Source organism: Eptatretus burgeri, chromosome 3 (assembly GCF_056783735.1).
Source record: "Eptatretus burgeri isolate ZD-2024b chromosome 3, Ebu_testis_v1, whole genome shotgun sequence".
In the NCBI taxonomy this organism is placed as follows: Eukaryota; Metazoa; Chordata; class Myxini; order Myxiniformes; family Myxinidae; genus Eptatretus; species Eptatretus burgeri.
Genome location: NC_140963.1, coordinates 63,370,447 through 63,383,332, shown reverse-complemented (window position 1 = coordinate 63,383,332; position 12,886 = coordinate 63,370,447). Strand labels below are relative to the sequence as shown.

Below are 12,886 nucleotides of genomic sequence, written 5' to 3'. Positions count from 1 at the left end.
CCAGACAAATCTCACACTCTCACTATGTCTCTTCGAAAGGACCGTTGACAAAACCCCCCCATCCACTTTCTCAACAACCCTCTGGAAGAAGTCTTTTCTTTCAAGCTTCTAGGTCTCACTATCTGCCATGACCTTTCCTGGGAAAGTCACATTTCCAACCTCGCCTCAAAAGCCAGTCGCCGACTGGGAATCCTCCGTCGTGCTAAGTCCTTCCTCGGCCCTCTTGAGCTCCTGACCACTTACAAAGCTTTTGTCCGTAGCCTGATGGAGTACTGCTCTCCCCTCTAGGCTGGTGCTCCTGCCTCCCACCTTTCTCGGCTTCACGCTGTCGAAACCAGGGCATTTAAGATCATCGGCATCTCTCGCAATGAAGCTGAGTCTTTGGGCCTCTCACTCAATCACCGCAGGTTGGTTGGTGGTCTTTCTGTCTTCTACCGACTCCTCTCCAGCCTTGCCCCCCCTGCTCTCTCTGCGATTTGTCCCCACCACATTTCCACAGGGCGCTCAAGGTCCGCCAACAACCCCCTTCTGGTAAAACTACCAAAATCACGAATCACTGCTCATCTTCACTCTTTCATTCCTCTTTTTTCCCGCCTTTGGAATAAACTTCCTCACTCTATTCTTTCCCATTCTTCCCTCCAGGCTTTCAAAACAGCTGTTCACCACCACCTCTTATCTTCCCCCATCCAAATCCTCGATCTTTTCTACCCCCGATAATCCACCCAAGCCCACTTCCTTCATTTCTCCTGCTTTCCTTCCTGAAAGTCCCTGAAATGTCCATCTTCTCTTCGCCATGTTCCCCGTCCCATCCCCATCCCTCTCCCTTCCACAGTTCACCTAATGTGTCTGTTCCCCACTGTTTTGTCCCTTCCACTCCCGCCCCTCTTGTCTCATGCCTCCTTTCTGTGAGTTGTGTGTTAGCTCTCATACGAGCCTCGACCAAGGTATACAAAAAAACAAAACAAAAAAAAACCCATGTCCCCATGAAGCCGGTCTAACTCTAACCCATCCCCCTAACTAGTACTTCCTTTGCCCCCCCCCCAGCAGGCGGGTCTTACACCCCCTGCCTGGGGCTCGTGTCCACTCGAAGTGGCGAGGCTTGCTTTTCTTTTTCTTTTTTTTTCTATCTGCCCACCAGCGCGGCAACTCGCAACCTGCGCTCTTTTCCGTGACATCATGACAGCTGCTCGCGCTTCGCGCACCTCGTCCCTTCATGGACGGTAACATCCGGCAGGGATTCCCCCTCCTGCGAGATTCCAACCATGCAGCCATGACGTCACCCTGCGCATTCAAAACAAGCCTCGCGTCTCGAGGGGTTCCGCACGCGAACACATGTGCTCTGCTCGTCGGAGCTTTACAATCACACTCGCGTGGAGAACCCACCCGGTCCAAATTCACAATCCAGCCTACCTTCTGTCCGTCCGCGGGATCGGCTAACATCCACCGCGTGCGTTTCTGGACCGGATTTCTGGACCGTTTCTGGACCGGATTGCAGGCGCGCATGCGGCGGCCTCGTGCGAAGCACAGCACGGACCCCGCGCTCGCTGCCGTGCCAATGCAGCACAGTCCTCGAAACCACTATGGCCGCTATAAGGCCTTTGTCCCTCGTCGGGCACAGTCGTCATCGCCATTCAACGCGCACACTCCTGCGTTCCACGACGCTCACACACCTCACCATTACACTCGGACATGCGGTTACGGTCTCCCGCATGCTAACCGCCATCTCCCTCTCATACCGCCACCTCACACACGCAGTCTCTCTCACACATCGCCTTTCACTCACACACACACACCATACTACTCACACACGCAGTTCCTGTCACACGCGGTGTTTCATCCACACGCGGTGCTTCATCCACACGCGGTGTTTCATCCACACGGTGCTTCATACATACGGTGTTTCATCCACACGCGGTGCCTCATCCACACGCGGTGCTTCATCCACACGCGGTGTTTCATCCACACGCGGTTCCTCATCCACACACGGTGCCTCATACACACGGTGCTTCATCCACACACGGTGCTTCATCCACACCATGCGTGCTGAAAAGCATGCTCTTCGGCACACTCGCAAACACACATTTCGACACCACACACACAGAAACAACCACGCTGGGAATTAGCACCACCACAAGGGGTCCTGGGGTTTCCATAACCCCCAAGCTCCGCGTGCACCCGTTCGCCTCACTCATCCGCTCCACCTCGCAAAGCTCGACCGGACCCACATGGTCATGATCTGCTTCAAGGGGGCACATTCCCTCCCCTCATTCCTGAAGGAGGTTATCCAGCTGCTTGCACCGAGTCACGACACCTTCCCCGCGCTCCCCCTCATGGTCCCTTACTACGTGTGTGTGTGTGTGTGTGTGTGTGTGTGTGTGTGTGTGTGTGTGTGTGTGTGTGTGTGTGTGTGTGTGTGTGTGTGTGTGTGTGTGTGTGTGTGTGTGTTCGTTTTTAGTTTCTTCCACTCCGTCCAATTCATCCTCTATCTCCTGTGTCTCTGTTTCCGTGACTATTTGCGTCTCCGTCACCTTGTTCATTTCCTTCGTCTCCACTATTATTTCTGCCGTCATCACTTCGTGTCTCGCCTTACACGTTTCGGTCTCCCCTTTTAATTTTTCCCTCTCCGTCACCGTCACTCTCTCTGCCGTTACGAGTCTCGTCCAACACGTCTCCCGTATTATTTTGTCCTCCACCGCGGGGCCGACACAGTCCACACTCCCCCTCAGCTCGCTCGCTCCAGCACGTGGCGTCGCCATTTTGAGCTCCACTGCCCGCGTTTTACTCCTCGCAATTGCCACGATTGTCTTTTGCCCAGCTTGGAGATCCAGCCCCATGCGCTGCATTTCACCCCGCATTTCTTTCATTTCGTTTTTCATCTCTTCCTTCATGCCATCCATTTTGATTTGTATATTTGTCTCCATTTTTCTCATCAATGCCTCGAGCATGTCTCTTACGTCAAATAACCATGTGGCAGTCGGTTCGCCATTATCGGGCGCGGATCTGCCGGGGACTGAGGAGGGATTTTGACGGAGGAGGGGAGGGGGATGTTATACACTGCGGCCCCCGCCGCTGCGCCCATTGCGGACTCTGCATTTGTTTGTGGGGGATGTTCAACCTGCATAATGGGAATGTTCTGCACGGTCATTTCGCCCTGAGCCATGATTTCTAACATTTCTAAATTAATTACCCCCTGCTCCCGTTCGCCTTGAACTGCCATCTTGCATATCGGAAATAATTTAAAGTCGAAATTTAATGCAACCGGAGGGTCGCCTCGCACACTCTTGATCCGGTTCCGTTAATTTAGTGTGGAGGGGATGAATCTGTATCCCACTCCTGACACCAGTGTTATAGATTTCCGCCCGCCGGCGTGCGAACGACCGCGTCGAACCAATAGTGGTCGCTTCGCCCACAGAACGGACAATCCAGTCGCGGCTTTCCGGATCAACGCCGGAAACCGGCCACGGATGTGTTTGTAACCACACCACAACCTTGTCCGCACTCTACCCGCGCTACAGAGTCCGATCGCCAAATCTTCGATTTACCTAATTATTCGCGCGAGTAGGTTACCGAGAGATTGTCCCTCAACGGGACCGCTTGGAAACGAACCGCCGAAGCAGCTCGCTTCCTATTGGGATAACCGAGTGGGGTATTATCGCACAGTCCCGTTGTACCCGATCACTTTACCGGCTATTTAAAAGCCAACTATATTCCGAGTGCAAGATGGCAGCTCAATTAAGGGAAGAGGACGCAACGAACAGGTTTACATTCACACGACATTTCTTATAATAAAGCACATATGCAATTAAACAAGGCAAAACACGTATGCAATTATACAAGCAAAAAAAGCACGACAAAAGAACTACGACCGTCTATACGAAATGCAATGCAAACATTTACAGCACACAAAGCACTTAACAATTTCCTACTTATTAGCCGGGCCCACGGACACACGTACGCACACACACACACACACACACACACACACACACACACACACACACACACACACACACACACACACACACACACACACACACCCAAGAAATGGTGGCAGAGGCCTTTAATAATGGGCTCCAGCTCGGAGGACAGGTGAGCTGAAACCTAGAACCTATCTCGAACCTCTCCACCTCGTGTGGTCTTCAAGTTGTTCGGACCCGGACTCCAGCGAGAGCAAGCTGGATCCAATCGCAGTAAGCCGCGATCCTTCCCGAGCTCCCGCGAATCCTCCCGCGCTTCTCAACATGTGCTGGTGAGACGAAGCGCTGATCCTTCCCGTCGATGCGTCGCTTCCCCGAGGAACCACCTCCAAGAAGAGGTCGATGAGTCGCACCAAGCCGGGAACCAAAATGGAGAACAAAGAGCTCCACAAACCAATAAGAAGAAGCCACCACTCGCAGCTCGAGCCGAGCGGCCAGCTCAACTCTCTTCCAAACAAAGCAGCTCGAAGCAAAAAGCTCTCCCGAGCCAAACAGAAGCCGAAGGCCCACTGAACCACCAAAGCAAAAAGCCTCCTCCCGAGCCAGGCCGCAGCCGAAGCTCACTGAGCCAGCTGAAGCAAAAAAGCTTCCGAAGGCCTCAACCCTAACGCAAGCCAAGCAGGACCCGAAGGTCTGCTGAACGACTACTCTCTGCCGGAGCAAAAAGCTTACAACTCAACTTCGAACACGAACAGAGAAAAGATCTCCTCTTATCCTTCTCTGCCCCCTCCCCCACGCCCGGCGTGACTCATGCCTTCGTGATCCATCCCCCCCGCTCAACCACGGGTGGGAGGGAGTTGTTGACATCATGAGTCACGGGACCGCAGGGTTCTTCTTCCTCTTCGCAGAAGAGGGGGAGGGATGTCTCCATTGTTCGTTCCCTGACTATTAAATCGATCCGCAGCGCATCGAATCGATTTCTGAACATTTAAACAATGAAAGGTGAGCTATCTAGGAAACAAGCACTTATCGACATAGCTGACTAAAGGAACCTGTATGTTGTGTGCAATCGAATTCGTAATACTATATATATATATATATGTAATATATATATATATATATATATATATATATATATGTATATATATATATATATATATATATATATATATATATATATATATATATATATATATATATGTACATATATATATATATATATATATATATATATATATATATATATATATATATATATATATATATATATATACATATATACACATATATATATATATATATATACATATATACACATATATATATATATACATATATACATATATATATACATATATATATATACATATATACATACATATATATACATATATACATACATATATATACATATATATATATATACATATATATATATATATATAAATATATATACATATATACTTATATATACATATATATATACATATATATATATATACATATATATATATATATACATATATATATATACATATATATATATATACATATATATATATACATATATATATATACATATATATATATACATATATACATATACATATATACATATATATATATATGTATGTATATACATATATACATATATATATACATATATACATATATATATACATATATACATATATATACATATATACATATATATACATATATACATATATATATACATATATATATATATATACATATATATATATATATACATATATATATATATATATATATATATATATATATATATATATATATGTGGGGGTGTTCTCATATAGACGGTTCTCAGAACCATATGCATATATACCGTAACAATAATATATATACATATATATATATATATATATATATATATATATATATATATATATATATATATATTATTGTTCCGGTTCTCAGAACCATATGCATACAACATACAGGTGTCCCAAGTGAGTTGTTCCATTATTATTATTTTTTTTTTTTGGGATACCTTGTCGAGACTCGTGTGAGAGTTAACACACAACACACAGCAAGGGGGGCATAAGACAAGAGGGGTGGGAGTGGGAAGGACAAAACAGTGCGGAACAGAGACACTGGGAGATCTGTGGAAGGGAGAGGGATGGGGGGAGGGAACATGGGGAATACAAGATGGACATTACGGAAGGAATAAAAGATTGACATTACAGGGACTTTCAGGAAGGAAAGCAGGGAATTTGAAGGAGGTGGGCTTAGGTAGATTATCAGGGGTAGAAAAGATCGAGGATTTGGATGGGGGATGATAAGAGGTGGTGGTGAACAGCTGTTTTGAAGGCCTGGAGGGAAGAATGGGATTTAATAGAGTGAGGGAGTTTATTCCAAAGGTGGGGAAAAAGAGGAATCAAAGAGTGAAGGTGAGCAGTGATTCGTGATTTTGGTAGCTTTACCAGTAGGGCGTTGTTGGCGGACCTTGAGCGCCCTGCGGAAATGTGGTGGGGCCAAATTGCAGAGAGAGCGGGGGGGGGGCGAGGCTGAAGAGGAGACGGTAGAAGACAGAAAGACCATCGACCAGCCTGCGGTGAGAGAGTGAGAGGTCCAAAGACTCAGCCTCATTGCGGGAGATGCCAATGATCCGAAATGCCTTGGTTTCTACAGCGTGAAGCCGAGAAAGGTGGGAGGCAGGAGCACCAGCCCAGAGGGGAGAGCAGTACTCCATCAGGCTGCAGACGAAAGCTTTTTAAGTGGTCAGGAGCTCAGGTGGGCCGAGAAAGGACTTTGCACGACGGAGGATTCCCAGTCGCCGACTGGCTTTGGAGGCAAGGTTTGAAATGTGGCTTTCCCAGGAAAAGTCATGGCATATAGTGAGACCCAGAAGCTTGAAAGAAAGGACTTCTTCCAGAGGATTGTTGAAAAAGTGGATGGGGGGGGGGGGTTTCTAAATAGTCCTTTCGGAGAGACACAGTGAGAGTGTGAGATTTGTCCAGATTAAAAGACATGTTCCACGTGTTGGACAGGTATGTGATTTTATCCAGATCTGCAGTGAGCGAAGAAGCTGCTGCTTGCCGGTCTGAGGGATGACCAATGGTACGGCAGAGGGTGGAGTCATCAGCAAAGAGATATAGAGGATTTTCCAGAGAGTCGGAGAGATCATTGATGAAAACCAGAAAAAGAACACGGCCCAGATCGCTACCTTGAGGAACTCCAGCCTGGACAGGAAGAGGGGATGAAAGAACTCCATTTCTGGCCACACGTTGACTGCGACAGGAGAGGAAGTCTGCGAGCCATGAGTGGAGGTGGCCTTGGATACCAGAGGAAGAGAGTTTGGTCAGCAGGGCAGGGCGCCAGACAGTGTCAAAAGCACGTGATATGTCCAGGGATACGGCTCGGATTTCCTGTCTGGCATTGAGGACCTCCATCCATCGTTGGGAGAGCAGAAGCAACATATCGAGGGTAGAGCGACCTGGTCTGAAACCAAATTGATGATCAGAAATCAAGCCATTGGAGAAGAGGAAGGATTTAATGTCTGAAGCGATGATGGATTCCATAATCTTGCTGATGATTGGGAGAAGGCTGATTAGTCTGTAGTTGCAGGGATCTGTTTTTGCACCTTTTTTATGCAGGACAGTAATGTTTGCTGATTTCCAAGCAGATGACAGATGACCTTGAGCAAATGAGAGGGTGAATAGAACAGAGAGAGGGTGAGCAAGAGCAGAAGAGCAGCTTTTTAGGACACTTGGGCTGATGCCGTCTGGACCGGATGCAGAATCTGAGTCGAGGTTTGCCAGCAAGCTCTCCACCTTGTCAGGAGAAAAGGACACAGAGTCCAGGGACAGTTGGGTGTGACTGGGTAAGGTGGGTAGAGAAAGCGATGGGTTTTGGACACAAGATTTAGCTACAAACACCGAGTTTAGGCATTCAGCCTTTTCACGTGCGGTGTCAGCAGTGCAGCCATTTGAGGTAAGAGATGGGATTGGAGGGGGAACATACACCAGAAACAGATTTGATTAGATGCCACCAGGATTTTGAGGAGGGAGAGAGGGTTGAAAGGTCAGACTTCAGCTGAGAAAGATGTTGTTTTCTAGCTCTCCTGAGGGTAGATACACACTTGTTCCGAGCTTTATGGAAGGAACTGAGATTACCCTCAGTTGGGTTTGCTTTCCATGAGGCAAAGGCAAGTTGTTTCAGGACAACTGCCTCGCCACAAGCTTCAGTGAACCAAGGGCGGGAGGAAGGGTCGGACAACTGAAGACGTGAGGGGATAAATCTGTGTATGAGGGAGAGCAAGTTTCTTTGAAAGAACTCCCAGGATGAGTTGATGCTGGAGAAAGTAGCGATAGGAGACCAGTCTGTAAGTTTGATGGCTGCTTGGAGACCCTGCCAGTTGGCTTGAGTGAAATGCCAGACTTGACGGCGGTGAGGTGGTCTTTGACACCTCACCTTTGACAAGCTTTGACAAACTTTGACAAGCACGTGGTCAGAAGAACCGATTGGAGCGGAGAAAGAGCAGCAGATATTGTCAGGGAAATTTGTCAAAATCAGATCCAGAAAAGGTGGAGTACCATTGGTTGAGATCCGGGTCGAGAAGTTGACCGATTGAGTCAGTCCCAATGAGTCGCAGAAAGCTTTTGCTGAAGTGCCATGACAGGTGAGAGAGGTAGCCACACCTAGCTAACTGGCATGATGACAATTGAAGTCGCTACATATGAGGAAGAGAGAGTTTGGATGAGAAGATAGAAGTTGGTCCATGTTTAAGGATACTGAGGTGCAGATGGAGTCATCACTGTTCGGTAGACGGTACAGTACACATATAAACATGAGGTGGGAGTGGAGGGGAAGCCGTAGCCAGAGGTATTCCTGGGGGTGTGGGGGAGTGAGGGCAGCGCATGGAGAGTGAGGAATAGAGTCTTTGATGAAGAGAGCAACTCCTCCACCAGGACGAGGCTCAGGTCTGTCATACCGGAGGAGGGAGTAACCGGGGAGAGATACTTGGGAGTCCGACACGTCTTGGGGGAGGAAAGTTTCTGATAGGCAGATTATGTCTGGTTTTTCAGTGGCAATATGTATGTAAAGATCTGAAAGGTTTGAGCGAAGGCCCCGGATATTTGAGGTCCACACTGTTAATGAAGAGGGAGGGGAGGAGGCTTTGGGTGCAGGGGGTGGGAGGGGAGGGGGAGGGTCAGACAAGGGACGATGGGGGGAAGTAAGGAGGGTTGTTGAAAGAGTGTGGGGGATTGCAGAATAGCTTGGGGAGGGGGCCGGATGAGGAGGAGAAAAGGATCTGTGGTGCTGGGGGAGAGGGGCGACAATAGAGGAGGAAGAAGGCAGTCGAGGATTTGAGGAGGTGGAATGAAGAGATGGAGGTGAGAGGGCAGTGGAAGGAGGCAGCTTTGTGGATGAGAGGGGGGGGCAACTTTGAGAAGGATGAGTGAGGGGGTGAATGGTGGGAGAAAGGTGAGGGGGAGTTTTTGAGAGAGGTGAGAGGGAGGCTTGGAGGGAGAAGAGTGTGATGGTTGCTTTGAGAGTGAGGGGTGAGAGGGGTGAGTTGGCACTGAAATTGGATCGAAAAGAATGGTTGATGGAAAGCGAACATTCATAGCAAACTGGGTTTTTTTAAGTTTTAGGTCAGAGATGCGATTAAACACGTTTCTTGATGGATGCAATAAAGGTGAATTCAGAGAATGGAGAGAAGAAACGCTGTTACAGTTGGATTTTTTAGGCAAGGAATGAAGGAGAGGTCAAATTGAGAGCAGTCTGTTTAAATAGTGGAAGAGTAGTGCATTACGATACATAATGAGAAGTGCTTGACTGCAGTTATTTTGTCCAAAGGTTGTGCTCCCAAATATTAAGTCCAGGGTGTGAATAATTTTATCAATGTCATTTCTTTTTATTTTCTAATTTTAAAAGGATATGTTAAGTTCTGAATCAACAACAAAGGTTCTGCAATATTGACAGCTAAATATAGAATTGTGGAGACAAAATACTTTTGTCAATTTCAACTTATTTTCAGAGAAAATTGTGAGTTATTTGAAAAAGGTGCAAGGGTGCCAATATTTTTGGCCATGACTGTATTTTGACTCATCACCCTGGAAATCTCAGTCAAGAACATCATCCAAAGAAACCTTATGTTGTTAAGGAGCAATCCATAAAGTATTTCAATCTTTTCAAAAGAGACTCAATTATTTTAATGCAACAGAAACCTGCACAATATCCTAGTTGAAGGATCATGGCGAATTTACATCCAACAACTCACTTTCCAGTGTTCACACAAGTGCTGCAACTCCTTTGCTTTCATCAAAACTACCTCCATTTCAGGACCCCAAATCTCCTTGAAAATTAAAGAGCACTGACTGCACTTCCTCTAAATTTATTTACTGCATCAGCTGCTCTCTCTGTCACAAACTCTACATCAGAGAGACCGCAAATATACCTGGAGATCATTCCCCTGAACGCCAACTGGATGCAAGAACCCCCCAGAACAGACGTTTCTAAACCAATATCTTGTCACTTAGATCTTCTCAGCCATTCCACCCAACAAATGAACATCTGTGCTATTTCTCTGCACTTGGGCCCCACCGACACCCGTAAATGCAAGGCATTAAAAATTATTTTTGAACTGGGCACATTGACCACTGACCGTTCATTTATTTCACTTTCTTATCCAAACCATTTTCATTCTTCTTTTACAATTTGCAGCCATTTCTCTGGTAACTTTAGTCAGTCATACTTGGTCATATCTATACGTTATTCATTTTCCTTGTTTACAACTTATTTCCCTTTCTTCCATATTCCTTTTATGGCACAAACGCCCTGTGACATTTCACCCAAACCCAAGATCAGGTGTGTTCGACCTCTGACATTCATTGACGCAAACTCCCCCCCCCCCCACTCCCCTCCTCAATAGTGCCACCTCCTGACCTTTGATGTCTCACTTCTTTCCTTGATCACTGATGTTTCGTTCCATCCTCTTTGGAATCCCTTCCTTTGTAATCCTTATTCGACGAGCATATCACTCTTTTGCTCCAACAAAGGATAACGCTTCAAACGTCATGGTCACCTTATATCTCATGGCGGTGAACTTGCACTTTGTCAACTTAGGTTTGGGAGAATCCATTATGGTGACACAAAGCTGTGGACAAAAGTTATCTCAGACAAACAAAATGCCCTTTTCATGCTACTACCCAACACCTACTTAAATTATAATATGAGGTGTGTGAAACAGCAAACATGTTGAAATATATTTTCAAATGTTTAAGATTTAAAAGGTTAAAAAATATTTCTTTAACATTTGGTTCCACCGATTAAAAGTTTTGTTTCTTTCAATCGCACAGCACTTTTGAAGTGGATATTCACAAATGTGTACTCCATTTGACCATTTATGGTTCCACATATACATGTTGTCTGTGTCGGAGTGGAAACCTGTCCAGGATTGTGCCCAATAGCCAAAGAGACTGCTGTGGCAGCACCAGCGCTCTGCACAGAGTATGGTCCCAATGGATGGATATACATGTTGTGGTTCATTTTGTCAAATTGAAAGTAAAAAGCAAAAAAGGAACAGCAAAGCAATTCAGACAATCCCTTTCAAAGAAAAGACTAAATAAAAAGCCAAAAAAACCTGAATTGAAAACAAATGGGAATGCACATGTATTATAAGAAATGCAGCATATCCAAAAAGAATAGTCTTCCTTATACCGATGATGTTATCTGACGCCTGGTATTCCAAAATGTAATTATTTGAAGACAATGTTTACCTGGTCAATTAACATAATTAACTTCGTCCTCCCATACCTGCCCTTCCTGTCCGGCCAATGCGGTGTGTATGCGTATCAATGTCCCGAGCCACATCGTAATTCACAACAGTACGGATTGATGAGATGTCCAGGCCTCGAGCTGCACACGCACAAACACCACGCTCACATGATAAACAGCTTTGTATTCATGTGGCCCAAATCAAAAATGCACAAGAGCGATTTTTCACAGAATACAACTCTAAACATGCAAATTAAGATAATTTGAAATGGCACATGATCTCAAGAGGGGATATAAACCTGGAGAAGAAAAAAATTAAAGTACTGTACATGCAAAAAATTTGGAATAAAAGAAATGTTTAAAAAAATAAATAAAAAAAAACTTGAAGCAGAAAGTCACATGGTACGGAGATCAGCCAATTCTTCGTTTTTAGCCAGTCTAATGGTTAGACAGGGAGCATTTCATACCCTTATGACGACTTTCAGTAATTTTCAACAATACACAAAATGGTTACATGGACGAATTTAATTAATCGATGTGACCTCAAACATATCACCCACCAGCAACGTCGGTTGCCACAAGCACAGGTATCATCTGCTTCTTGAAGTCTGAGATGACCTTGTTTCGTTCACTCTGGTCCATATCTCCATGCAGCAAACCCACCAAATATCCTTCCTGTTGCAAACTTTTGGCCAGCTCCTCACAATTGGCTTTACGTGTCACGAAGATGAGCACACTACCAGAGGACATGAACTCGACAAGACGTCGCAAGATCCATGCCCACTTGGCGGAAGGTCCCGTAAGAATTTCAACAATCTGTGTCACATCCTCGTTGGCCTGTACAGACCACACAAGAATAATCAAAGTTCATGCACTAACCAAAGTAGAGCAGCAATCGTGGGATAATGAGGTGTGTTCGTGCTACATTCAGGTTCATGCCTCAAAATTCTGCCAACGATGGGGAAGTGTCACTGTATTGCAAAACAATGGGAACTTGTCTTCAGAGCCAAAAGCTTATATTTACACTAATAAATGTCAGTGTGTGTGTGTGTGTGTGTTTTTGTGTGCGTGTGTGTGTGTGTGTGTGTGTGTGTGTGTGTGTGTGTGTGTGTTTTTGTGTGCGTGTGTGTGTCTCCTCCACAACTCCAAAACCATTAAACCTAGCAGCCTGAAACTTTGCATGCATACTAAGAAAACTCCAAGGA

The 12,886-nt window shown here is 45.7% G+C and overlaps 1 protein-coding gene and 1 long non-coding RNA gene across 5 annotated transcripts in view; one reads left to right on the top strand and one right to left on the bottom strand.

The window, feature by feature from the left end:
- Positions 1-12,886, bottom strand: part of DDX42 (DEAD-box helicase 42) — a 134,725-nt gene that overhangs the window by 31,957 nt on the left and 89,882 nt on the right. For both annotated transcript variants that reach the window (XM_085873763.1, XM_085873764.1), the window contains 2 exons: positions 12,242-12,518; positions 11,721-11,822 (listed from right to left, as the gene is read on the bottom strand). In XM_085873763.1, the coding sequence (XP_085729889.1) occupies positions 11,721-11,822; positions 12,242-12,518 (379 nt within the window). The remainder of the gene's footprint in view (positions 1-11,720; positions 11,823-12,241; positions 12,519-12,886) is intronic.
- LOC147030058 (uncharacterized) overlaps positions 1-12,886 on the top strand; it is a 65,932-nt gene that overhangs the window by 45,274 nt on the left and 7,772 nt on the right. The window lies entirely within an intron of this gene.